This window comes from Mobula hypostoma, chromosome 12 (assembly GCF_963921235.1).
Source record: "Mobula hypostoma chromosome 12, sMobHyp1.1, whole genome shotgun sequence".
In the NCBI taxonomy this organism is placed as follows: Eukaryota; Metazoa; Chordata; class Chondrichthyes; order Myliobatiformes; family Myliobatidae; genus Mobula; species Mobula hypostoma.
This window is the reverse complement of record NC_086108.1, coordinates 32,115,825-32,128,952: the sequence shown is the minus strand read 5'-3', so window position 1 is coordinate 32,128,952 and position 13,128 is coordinate 32,115,825. Positions and strand designations below refer to the sequence as shown.

The following is a 13,128-nucleotide window of genomic DNA, read 5'->3' as shown; positions in this document are numbered from 1 at the left end:
ACTTTTTGAAACCATTAATATTAACACTATTGCCCCACAAACAGTGGTGAACAAACTCATACACCTCGGTGCAAATGGCTATAACCAACAGACCTAAGATAGTCAGGTTGCACAATTGGTCCTCCTTTCCCATCACTGTCAACAGGGTGCCCCTGGTCTGTGTGCTGATCCCATTGTTGTACACTCTGCTGACGCATGATGTGGTCAAACACATGATAATCAGATTGTCACGTTTGCCGATGACATACCAGTGGTGGGGCTCATCACCAACAATGATGAGTTGGCCTACAGGGAAGAGGAGGAAGAGCTCAAGTCTTGGTTCCGGGCAAATAACCTCTTCCTCAATGCCAACAAGACCAAAGGGGACAGTTATTGACTTCAAGAGAACTCATAACATGCAAACCCTTGTATATCAACAGCACAGCAGTGGAAGCTGCAAGTCGTTTCAAGCTCCTGGGAGTGCACATCTCTCACAATCTCTCATGGTCTCAGAACACATTCCGTGCAATCAGGAAAGCTCACGAATGGCTTTACTTTCTGAGGAGAGCTGGATTATGCGCATCTATACTCACATCATTCTACAGATGTGCAGTAGAGAGTATCCTAACAAGCTGTGTCACTGCATGGTATGGAAACTGTTCTGTGACAGATAGGAAAGCTCCACAATGAGTAGTCTAAATTGCTCGATGCACTACTGACAGCAGCCTACCCACCATCAAGGACATGTATACAGAAAGATGCCATAAAAGGGCTAGTAACATCATGAAATGTCCCACCCACCCTACTTGTGGACACTTTGACCCAGTCCCATCAGGGAGGAGGCTACGTAGTATCAAATAAGGACTACCAGATGCAAAAAAAAGTTCCTTTTCCCAAGATGTAAGGCTGATTAACACCTCCAACCACTAACCTACCCCTCCACACCCCCAACCACCACTACTTTATCATTTCTTGTCAAAGTCATTTCCTTTACAGACATTCCTGTGCCTAGCGTCACTTTATGGCCATAAATCAACCTATGTCTATAAGCTATCCTATGTATTTATATTAGTTGTGTTTTTATTATTGTGTTCTTTATCTTATGGTGATTTTTTTGGGCTGCATTGGATCTGGAATATCCAATCCAGATCCAATAATTGAAACAATTATTTCATTCTCCTTTACATTTGTGTACTGTAAATGATATTAAACAATCTTGAATCTTGGGGGGCGGGGGAGGTAAGCTCCATCATTTTTCCTTCCTGTTCTCCAACATCACCTGAGAATTTCATCATACAGTTCATGCCCTTTACGTGTTAATGGAATATATGTAAGACCTTTTAACACAGGGGTTCCCAACCATTTTTTATGCCATGGACCCCTGCCCTTAAATGAGGGGTTTGTGGACCCCAGGTTGGGAACCCCTGTTTTAACATGTTTAGTGAATATATAGATGCTGTTCATTTAGTTACTCTAACACAGCGTATACATGAATCTCAGAAATTCGCATGATGCACTCAGCTTTGCCCAGTTTCAGTTGCTGTGATGGAAAGGTTAAGGATGATCAACAAAGGAGCTGGTCATTGGCTTCCGGAAGTAGGATGGTGCACATACTTCTGTCTTCCTCAATAGTGTTGAGGTTGAGAGCTTCAAGTCCTAAGAGTGAAAATCACAAATAACCGGACCTGGTCTGTCACGTAGACACCATGGTCAAGAAAGCCCACCAATGCCTGTACTTCCTCAGGAGACTAAAGAAATTTGGCAAGTCCCTGTTGATCCTTACCAATTTTTATCGGTGCACCATAGAAAATATTCTTTCTGGATGCATAAAGGCTTGGCCTGGCAACTGCTCTGCCCACGGCCACAAGAAACTACAAAGAGTTGTGGACACAGCTCAGCATATCACAGAAACCAGCACCCTTTCATGGATTCTGTCTATACTTTTTGCTACCTCAGTAAAACAACCAGCATAATCAAAGACCCCACTCACCCCAGATATTACATCTTCTCCCCTTCCATCCGACAGAAGATGCAGAAGTCTGAAAGCACGTACCACCAGGCTCAAGGACACCTTGCTGTTATACAACTGTTGAATGGTTTCCTAATATGATAGGTTGGGCTCTTGACCACACAATATACCTTATTGTGATCTTGCACCTTATTGTCTACCTGCACTGCATTTTCACTTTAGTTGTTGCATTTTATTCAGCTTTCTGCCATTGTTTTACCTTCTACCACCTCAGTGTACCATATAATGATTTGATCTGTATATCCATTTAGAACAGAGATGAGGAATTTCTTGAGCTAGAGGGTGGTGAATCTGTGGAATTCATTGCCACAGACAGCTGTGTAGGCCAAGTCATTGGTTATATTTAAGGCAGAGGTTGATAGGTTCTTGATTAGTTAAGGGATCAAGATTATGGAGAGAAGGCAGGAGAATGAGGTTGAGAAGAATAATAATTAGCCATGATAAAATGCAAATCAGACTCGATGGGCTGAATGACCTAATTCTGCTCCTATGTCTTATGGTATGCAAGACAGGTTTTTTATTATACCTTGATATACTTGACAATAATAAACCAATTCCACTTTCTAACTCCACTCACTAATATATTTTGCCATCGAGTCATTAGGTTATATAACACGGAAACTGGCACTTTGGCTTAACTAGTCCATGCCACCAAGATACCCATGCAAGCTAGTCCCATTTGCCAGTCTTTAGCCTATCATCTTCCAAAGCTTTCCAATCCATGTACCTGTCCAACTGCCTTTTAAAAGTTGTTATTGCACTTGCCACAACCACTTCCTCTGGCAGCTTATTCTTTATTTTAACACAAAGATACCACCCTATTTGTAAGAAAAAAAGTTGCCCTCGACTTCCTCTTAAATCTTTCTCCTTTGATCTTAAACCTATGCCTCTAGGTTTTGATAGCCCAACTCTGGGGAAAAAAGACTGAGTGCATTCACCCTATCTCTTCCTCTCATGATTTTAAACATTTCACATCCTCTTTTGCTCTAAGGAATAAAATCCCACCTAGCCTGTCCATCTCTTTCCTCGAGTCCTGCAACATTTTTGTAAATCTTTTCTACGCTCTTTCTAATTTAATAATTTCCCTGTAGCAGAGTGATTGTAACTGAGCACAACACTTGAAGTGCAGCCTCATCAGTGTCCTATAAAGCCTTGCCTCATACTCTTTTCTGGGCTCCTTGTCATGCTGGTGAGTACAGTTATAACCACAGGCCACCAGGCGTTTTTTGGAGTGTACCATTAGAATACTTGATGTGATTTCAGTACCTTGATTGATCAAGGACAATATCTTTTTTCCCCCCAGAAAAGGTCTCATTATTTAGCATTACCTTTTGCATCTTCTACAATGTGGTTATCACAAACACATAATCCTGTATGAAGAGGAGAAAGCAGTGTCCTCTCTAGAAATGCTGTTAGGGCATGCCTTATAGCCCTCTGGTTCAAATGAAACCCTTAATCTGCAAACTAAGAGGCTGCTCACTGCCAAGTGCCACAAGGTCTTGCTGTAATTGGTTTACAAACAGAGGCACTGAGACTGCTAGAAAGAAGGGGCAGATGATAAAGTAAAATTGCAGTCAATAGGATGAGATGCAATATTAAAGGTAGACATAGCAAAAAGGGTGAATACAGGACTGAAGGCACGAAGAAAACGGAATAAGATAGATGAACTTGTAGCACAGTTACAGATTGGCATGTATGCTGTTGTGTGCATCACTGAATCATGGCTGAAAGAAGATTGTAGTTGGGAGCTTAAAGTCCTAGCATACATATTGTATCGAAAGGACAGGCAGGTAGGCAGAGAGGGTGGCATGGCTCTGTTGGTAAAAATTAATTCAGATCAGTAGAAAGGAGTGACAGGATCAGAAGGTTTTAAATCATTGTGGGTGGAGCTAAGGAAATGCAAGTGTGTAAAGACCCTGATGTGAGTTACATACAGACTCCCAAACAGTAGTAAAGATGTGGTCTACAAATTACAACGGAACAATGGGAGATAGAAAATATATGTGAAAAGGGCAACATTATAATAGTCATCGGGGATTTCAATTTACAAGTAGATTGGGTTGATGCTGGATCCCCAGAGGGGAATTTCTCGAATGCTTGCAAGAAGGCATTTTAGAGTCGCTCGTGGTTGAGGTCACTAGGGGATCAGCTATTGTCGATTGCGTATTGTGCAATGACCTGGAATTGATGAGAGAGCTTAAGGTAAAGGAGCCTAATATGTTGGAATTCACTTTACAATTTGAGAATGGGAAGCTAAAGTCAATGTATTAGCATTATAGTGGAGTAAAGGGAATTACAGAGGCATGAGAGAGGAGCTCGCCAAAATTGATTGGAAAGGAACACTGGCAGAGATGGTGGCAGATCTGCAATGGATGGAATTTCTGGGAGCAGTTTGTAAGGTGCAGGATACAGACATCTCAAAAAGGAAGAAGCATTCTGAAGGCAGGAGAATACAGCTGTGGCTGACAAAAGAAGTCAAAGAAAACATAAAAGAGTGGGCATGTAATAGAGCAAATATTAGTGGGAAGTTAGAAGATTGGAAAGCTTTTAAATACCAACAGAAGGCAACTAAAAAAAGTCGTAAAGAAGGAAAAGATGGAATAAGAAGGTAAGCTAGCCAATAATATTAAAGAGGATACCAATAGTTTCTTCAGATATATAAAGTGTAAAAGGGAGGTGAGTGTAGCTGTTGGAGAGGTAGTAAAAGGGGATAAGGAAATGGTGTATGAAATGAATGAATCAGTCATCACAGTGGAAGACAGTAGGAGTGTGCTGGAAGTTCGAAAGTGTCAGGAAGCAGAAGTGTGTGAAGTTACCATTACTAGGGAGAGGGTTCTTGGGAAACTGAAAGGCCCGAGGGTAGATAAGTCACTGGACCACATGGTCTACACTCCAGGGTGCTGAAGAGATTGTGGAGGCACTTGTAGTGACCTTTCAAGAATCAATTGATTCTGGCATGGTTCTGGAGGAATGGAAAGTTACAAATATCATTCCATTCTTCAAGAAGGGAGACAGGCAGAAAAAAGGAAATCATAGGCTGGTTAGTCTGAACTCAGTGGTTGGGAAGATGTTGGAGACAATCGTTAATGATGTGTTTTTGGGGTACTTGGAGGCACATGATAAAATAGGCTGTAGTCAGTACGGTTTCCTTAAGGGAAAAGCTTTTGGAATTCTTTGAAGGAATAACAAACTGGATAGACAAGGGAGAGTTGATGGATCTTGTGTACTTCGATTTTGAGAAGGCCTTTGACAAGGTGCCACACATGAGGCTGCTTAACAAGTTAAACACCCATGGTATTACAAAAAAGGTACTAGCATGGATAGAGCATTGGCTGATTGGCAGGAGGCAAAGAGTGGGAATAAAGGGAGCCTTTACTGGTTAGCTGCTGGGGACGAGTGGTATTCCACAGGGGTCTGTATTGGGATCGCTTCTTTTTATGTTACATGTCAATGATTTGGATGATGGAATTGATGATTTTGTGGCCAGGTTTGCAGACGATATGAAGATAAGTGGAGAGGCAGATAGCTTTGAACAAGTAGAGAGGCTACAGTAAACAGATTAGAAGAATAGGTAAAGAAGTAGCAGATGGAATACAGTGTCAATAAGTGTATAGTCATGCACTTTGGTAGAAGAAATAAAAGGGTAGACTGTTTCATAAATGGAGAGAAAATTCAAAAATTGGAGGTGAAAATGAGCTTGAGAGTCCTTATGCAGGATTCCCTGAAGGTTAGTTTGCAGGTTGAGTTGGTAGAAAGGAAGGCAAATGCAATGTTAGCATTCATTTTGAGAGGACTAGAATATAAAAGCAAGGACGTAATATTGGAGTATTGTGAGCAGTTTTGGGCCCTGTATCTAAGAAAGGATGTGCTGACATTGGAGAGGGTTCATAGGAGGTTTATGACAATGATTCCAGGATTGAAAGGCTTGTCATATGAGGAGTGTTTGTTGGCTCTGGGCCTCTACTCAGTGGAATTCAGAAGAAGTCAGATCTCATTGAAATCTATCGAACTTTAAAGGCCTCGATAGTGGATGTGGAGAGGATGTTTCCTGTAGCGGAGGAGTCTCAAGATCAGAGGACACAACCTCTGAATAGTGGGCCATCCTTTTAGGATGGAAATGAGGAGGAATTTCTTTAGCAAGAAAGTGGTGGATCTATGGAATTCGCTGCTACAGGCGGCTGTGGAGGCCAAGTCATCGGGTATATTTAAGGCAGAGCATGAAGGGATATGGGGAGAAGGCAGGAGAATGGAGCTGGGAGGGAATATGGATCAGCCATAATGAAATGGCAGAGCAGACTCGATAGTGCAAATGGCCTAATTCTGCTTCTGTATCTTACGGTTTTATGGTTATAGGATGTTAATTGGTAAGATACAAATATACCATACTCGGACCATCTGAATCAAGAGAAAATCAATCCATATTGTCTTAACATTTCATCACATTACTATTTTCAACTCAATAGTAACCATTGTAAGGATCAGCGTTAAGTGGAAAATCATGTGGACCAGGTAGTTAATTACTATGGTTGCAAGAACCTATTGGAGTCTGTATATGCTACTCTGCACAACTCCTTTCATGAAGCCTTTTTGTCATCTGCAAGGCACAAGGCAGGGTCAAGAGGAATATTCTCTATATTGAAGAATACTCTGCACTTGTCTGAGTGCAGCCTCACTAATGATTACCCCATTAGTTTCAGTGCAAAAACATCGAGAATCTTGTTTCTTTACTATCAAACAACCTGAGTTTTCAATGTCATTTGACCTTATTATAATGCTTATAGTCATAGAGTTGTTCAGCACAGAAACAGGTCCTTTGGCCCACAGTGTCAATGTAAATCACTTTTCCCATCAACCTTAATCGTATTTGTTCACATAAGGACCCCAACAGTTTATACCTTGACGATTTAAGCATCTGGCTAAATGCCCCTTAGACATAGTAGTTGTATCTGACTCCACCACATCTGTTGGCAGCGCGTTCCAGATATCAACTACTCTATGTATATATAAAAAAGGACACCTCAGATTCCTTTTACTCCTTTCTGTCACTTTAAATCTATGCCCTTTTGCTTTTGATAGCCCAGCCATGGGGAGAAAGATCTGGACTATATTAGTCTTATCAATGCCACTCTAATCCTACATATTCTTTCAGGTCACCCCTCAGCCTCCTTTGCAACAGGATAAACAAGCCCAGTCTATCCAATCCTTCACCTTTACTAAACTACTTCAATATAGACATCTAGTGAATCATTTCTGCTCTCTTTTGAGTGCCATCACACTCCTTCTTCACTTTTGTGACCGAAGTTGCACACTATGCACCAAGTATGTTTAAACCAGTGTTTTGTATTTGATCCTTTCCAGCTGAATGGATCATTTGCCTAAGCGGCCTATGAAAGCAAAAGCTTCACTCTTGAGAATCAGAGTGGATTCCCAATCTCATAACATTGTTATTTAGATTATATCATTACTTTCCTTTTTGCTCAGTTATTTATTGTTCTGGAATTTTCCGCAAACAACAATACCTGAGCACCCTCACCACTAGCAATGGACTGGGTGAAGAAGGCCAATAAGAATGAGAAATACATGGTGCTCTCAAAGCAATTTTTAGTATCCTTATGATACTAAATATAGAGAAATGTGCACTCCAATTATGATGTAGTTCCAAAGTGGCAATCTTTTCCTCCCTGATATCTTAAAATCAAGCATGAATCAAAACAATTTAGCAATAAATCAAAACCAAAGTAAACAATGTTTTGACCCTTATATATTCCCTTAATGACTGCTTTTTATGTGTCTTTGCAGCTCTGCTACTTCTACACAGTAGCCCTTCTGTAGCTGCAGACAAACCAGTGTGCAAGTTGCCCCTGGTTTAAGTGGTTGGAATTGCTCTTGTCTACAAAGATTGAGTAGCTCTTGACCAGGATGACCATATTTTCGACTGTGGTTTGTTGTCAGGGTATTAGCAGCCTGAGCTAGTTCGCTAATGGGCAACTATGTGGGGACTCGCAGAAAAGTAGAGGTAGAAGCAGAACTTCTATAATCGTAGGAGAACAGCAGAGTTTAATACATGGGATACAAATATACTTTGGGTATGTTAAAACTAGGAAAAGCAATGTTGGCCTTTTAACTCATTATATTTCTGTTTAATATTCAGACTGTTTAAATTTTATATGGACAGGCGTCTATAAATGTTTTAGTGCATCCTAATAGTATATAAATAGTGCTCTGTGTCACCCTGACACTGTTTTTAAAAGTGCATGAGGATTGAGATCTTCACTTGTGAAGTTATTAACACAGTAATAAATAATAAGATAGGAGTCAATGATCGTCGTATGATAAAATTCACCCTGCAGTTTGAGAGGGAGAAGCTAAAGTCAGATGTATCAGTATTACAGTGTAGTAAAGGCAATTAGAAAAGCATTCGAAATGAGTAGAACAGCAATGGCTGGAGTTTCTAGGGGCAATTCAGAAGGCACAGGACAGAGTCATCCCAAAGAAGAATTAGTATTCTGAAGGGGGTGGGGTGAAATTAAAGCAACCGTAGCTGACGAAGGAAGTCAAAGACAGCATAAAAGCAAAAAAGAGGGCCTACAATGTAGCAAAAATCTGTGGGAAGCTAGACAATTGGGAAGCTTTTAAACAGAAGGAAACTTTTAAAAAAAACAGTAAGGAGCCATAAGTTGAAATATGAAGGTAAGCTAGCCAATAACATAAAAGAGGATACGAAAAGTTTTTACAGATACATAAAGAGTAAAAGAGAGGTGAGAGTGGATAGTGAACTGCTGGAAACTGATGCTGGAGAGACAGTAATGGGAGACAAATGGTGGATGAAATTAATGTATTTTGTGTCGATATCCACTGTGGAAGACAAGAGCAGCATGCAAGAAATTCAAGAGTGTCTTGGGGAGAAGTGAGTGCAGTTGCTATTACTAAGAGGAAGGTACTCAGAAAGCTGAAAAGTCTGAAGGTAGATAAGTCACCTCGACCAGATGGACTACACCTCAGGATTCTGAAAGAGGTAGCTGAAGAGATTCTGGAAGCAGTGATCTTTCAATAGTGATCTAACAAGAATCACTAGATTTTACAATGGTCCTGGAAAAATGGAAAATTGCAAATGTCATTCCTCTCTTCAAGAAAGGACGGAGAGAGAAGAAAGGAAATTATAGGCCAGTGAGCCTGACTTCAATGGTTGGGAAGATGTAAGGATGATATTTTGGAGTATTTGGAGGCACATGATAAAATAGGCTGAAGTCAGCGTGGAAATCTTGCCTAACAAATCTATTGGAATTCTTTAAGGAAATAACAGGCAGGATAGTTAATGGATGTTGTTTACCTGGATTTTCAGAAAGCCTTTGAAATGGTGCTGCACATGAGGCTGCTAAGCAAGATAAGAGCCCACAGTATTACAGGATAAGTACATACCAGCATGGGTAGAACATTGATGGACTGGGTGGGAATAAAGAGGGCCTTTTCTAGTTGGTTGCCAGTGACTAGTTGTGTTCCACAGGTGTCAGTGTTGGGTCTGCTTCTTTTAGCAATGATTTGGATGACATAATTGATGGCTTTGTGGCCAAGTTTGCAAACAATACGAAGATCAATGGAGTGGCAGTAGTTTTGAGGAAGCAAGGAGTCTGGAGAAGGACTTGGACAGATTGAGAGAATGGGCAAAGAAGTGGCAGATGGAAAATAGTATAGGGAAGTGTATGGTCATGCGGTTGGTAGATGGAATAAAGGTGTAGAGTATTTTGTAAATGGGGAGAAAATTCAGAAATCAGAGGTGCGAAAGGACTTGGGAGCCCTCATGCAGGATTTCCTGAAGGTTAACTTGCAGTTTGAGTTGTTGGAAAGTAAGGCAAATGCACTGTTAGCATTCATTTCAAGAGGACTAGAATATAAAAGTAAGGATGTATTGCTGAGTTTTTATAAGGTATTGGTCAGACTGCATTTGGAGTATTGTGAGTAGTTTTGGGTCCCTTATCTAAGAATGGATGTGCAGACATTAGAAAGGGTCCAGAGTAGATTTATGAAAATAATTCTGGGAATGACAGGGGTTAACGTATGAGGAGCACTTGATGGCTCTGGGCCTGTACTCGCTGGAGCATAGAAGAATGAAGGAGGATCTCATTGAAACCTATCCAATATTGAAAGATCCAGGTAGAGTGGGTATGGAGAGGATGTTTCCTATAGTGTGCCAGTCTAGGACCAGAAGGCACAGCCACAGAATAGAAGGGTTTCTAAAGGGAAATCAGATGAGGAGGAAATTCTTTAGACAAAAGGTGATGAACCTGTGAAATTTATTGGCAGAGATGGCTGTGGAGGACAATTCATTTGGTATATTTAAAGTGGAGCTTAATAAGTTGTTGATTAATAAGAGTGTCAAGAGTTCTGAGGAGAAGGCAGGAGAATGGGGATGAGAGGGGATAATAAATCTGCCATGATAGAATAGCGTACTAGACTTGATGGATCTAATTGTCAAATTCTGCTCCTATATCTTATGGCTTCCCCACATAATTGTACACAATTCAATTATAACTGCACTATCCTATAAATCTGTTATATCTTACAGCTGCTTTCACTTAGTCTGGCAGCTGCAATTTTGGCAAATGTCACCTTAAAAGTAGCACTCTGCTACTTGGGCATGTTGCCGCTTCAATGTAGGACACTACAACAATGAGAGAAGGGACAGAGAATTTTCCTGAAGGGCAGATCAATGTGGACAATTTGGTGGACAAGTACCTACAGGAGCCATGTTATTTGTATAAAGCTGTTTACAGATATACAGGGCAACTGCCAGGATTTTGCCAGCAAGGTCTCTACGGAGCAATGCAAAATGAGTGCAGAGTTTGAATTTCTGTACTTCGTGGATGTTAAAACGTTCCTGTGCTTTCTCAGCTTATTTCCATAAGCTGAAGAAAAACTCTTAAATATGAAGCTTGGATAATGTTTCTAATAGAGCAGTGAACAGCACATCATACAGGATTGATCCTGAGGGAAGGAAGCTGAGAGTGACCATGACCTTGACCTCCAGGGGCAGCCAGTCTGAACTATTACATGAAATATTATATCTTATGTTGCAAACTTCAGTGAGTTGAAAGCACTAATTTCAGTGAATTCAAATGGTCACTGTGAGTATTGGCCCTTTTCAATAACACTGTTTCCAATATTTAGGAAGTTAAATAAACGTTTCCCCACCCCGGTGCAGTTGAAAATCATACTAGAAATGAATTTTGGGCATCATATTATCCTGAAAGAAGTTTCTAGTGTGAATGAAAATCCCACCAAAAACCAGGAATCAAAATTCTGTCATGCACTAAGAAGTCTAGTAGTCACCGCAGTGTTGCTGGATTCCTGGTTTTGCCTTTTTACAGCTGCACAGTTTTGGGAAGGATTTTTTAGAACATTGGGTCTTGAAAAGGACATTTAAAATCTGTAATCTGTTTTGTATTTTAATAGTACTGTGTGAAAAGTCTTTCATTATGTAATGTGTGAGGTTACATTTTTTTACATGTAACTAAGCAAGGACCTGTGTATCTTATGCTTAATGCTAGCGTTTTCAGTAAGTTATCAGTTCATAATTATCAAGATGTTTTGCTTCTAGCTATTTTAATTATTAGTAAGTCATGGCCAAGTACTGTGTAGCTCACACAATTTCTCTGATTTAATATTTTTTGTAAACACATCCATCCCCATGTTACCTTTTTGTTTTCTCTACCATGACTTCCTGAACTAAACAAACAATATCTTATACTTGATGCTTCTTTTCCAATGGAATGTAAAAAAATTAAACAATCTTCTTAAGTAATTATATTTAGAAAATTGTTATACGTTTTCTATAGTGCCCAACAAAGGTGTGGTCAGCTTAATAAGAAGCACACTGCTGGGAATCAGGTAAGAGTTCTATTTTTTTGTAAAATGCATGTATTACACTTAAGCAGTTTTAATTTTTCTGTTCCTTGCGATATGATTAATTAAGCATGATTACGAACATGTTGTAGTGCACATTCAAATTGTGTTTGAAGAATTGTTCAAGTTTTATTTTGCTGCAATTGGACAATCATTGCTCAAGAATTGTCTTTACTTCCTGCTTTGTTGCCATCTTTGTTCTATGACTCTTACTTTAAATTTATTTTTGAGTTGCTTTTTTCTGCCTCATAATCTTCCATCTCAACTAATTGCACTTCTGTTTACAATTTTTTTTGTTACTGCTTGGCATATGAATTATTTGGGAATAATTATTCAGTGCTTTCAAGTAGTACAGTTTACTAGTTCAGGCATGTGCATACTTTTATTACAAGTTAAAGAGAAAGCCTCATAGTGCAAGATGCCTTTTTCACTGAGGTTTTGATGTAATTTTAATGGTTGTCTATACTTCAATAGGTAACTTGATATTTGTAAAAAAACTATTACATTATTTCATTTTGGTTGTAAAATATTTCAGAATTAATTAAGGTTTAGTAATTTAATCTGGCTTAGAAACACTGATAGATTTTTGTAAAGCTGCTAGATTGCTCAAACAGTTGAAGATTGGCTTACGATTCTGCATGGGGCATATTGGCATCCGTTTATTACAAAACTAAACAGCAGGCACCTAAGTACATTTTAAACAAGCTTTTAACATGTATATCTGTAAAATCCACAGTTTTATCAGTGTATTTTCTCTGTTGTATTTTTGTTTTGCTATTTCAGTACTCTCATCTTCCACTGTTGAGACAAATTTTACGTGCTAAGGTTTTGTAAGATGCTATTGGTTTATTACTGAGCACCATTACTTTTATGTCAGTTTGCCTATTACTAAATAACATGATCTTCGGTTTGGTATTAACATTTCCACACACTTAATGTACATATTTTCCAACTTTAATGCACAGAAAAAAAGATAGATTTTGTCTATTTATTGTACAACTAACTATATTAGTATTCATGTATGAACTAGTGCACTCCAGAATTGAAGAATATGGAACTGGTGGAATTATTATATTGATAATATCACATTAAAATTGAGAATTTCATAATCCAAATTTTCCTCATCAGTTTAATGTGAATCATATAGTACAGAAACAAGCTCTTCAGCCATACTTGTCCATGCTGACCAAGATGCCTTTATGAACTCATTCCTTTTACTA

The 13,128-nt window shown here is 39.3% G+C and overlaps 1 protein-coding gene across 2 annotated transcripts in view; it reads left to right on the top strand.

Annotated features, from left to right (window-relative positions):
• The window catches only part of dnm3a (dynamin 3a), a 245,604-nt gene that overhangs the window by 120,888 nt on the left and 111,588 nt on the right, over window positions 1-13,128 (top strand). For both annotated transcript variants that reach the window (XM_063063782.1, XM_063063783.1), the window contains exon 13: window positions 11,842-11,893. In XM_063063782.1, the coding sequence (XP_062919852.1) occupies window positions 11,842-11,893 (52 nt within the window). The remainder of the gene's footprint in view (window positions 1-11,841; window positions 11,894-13,128) is intronic.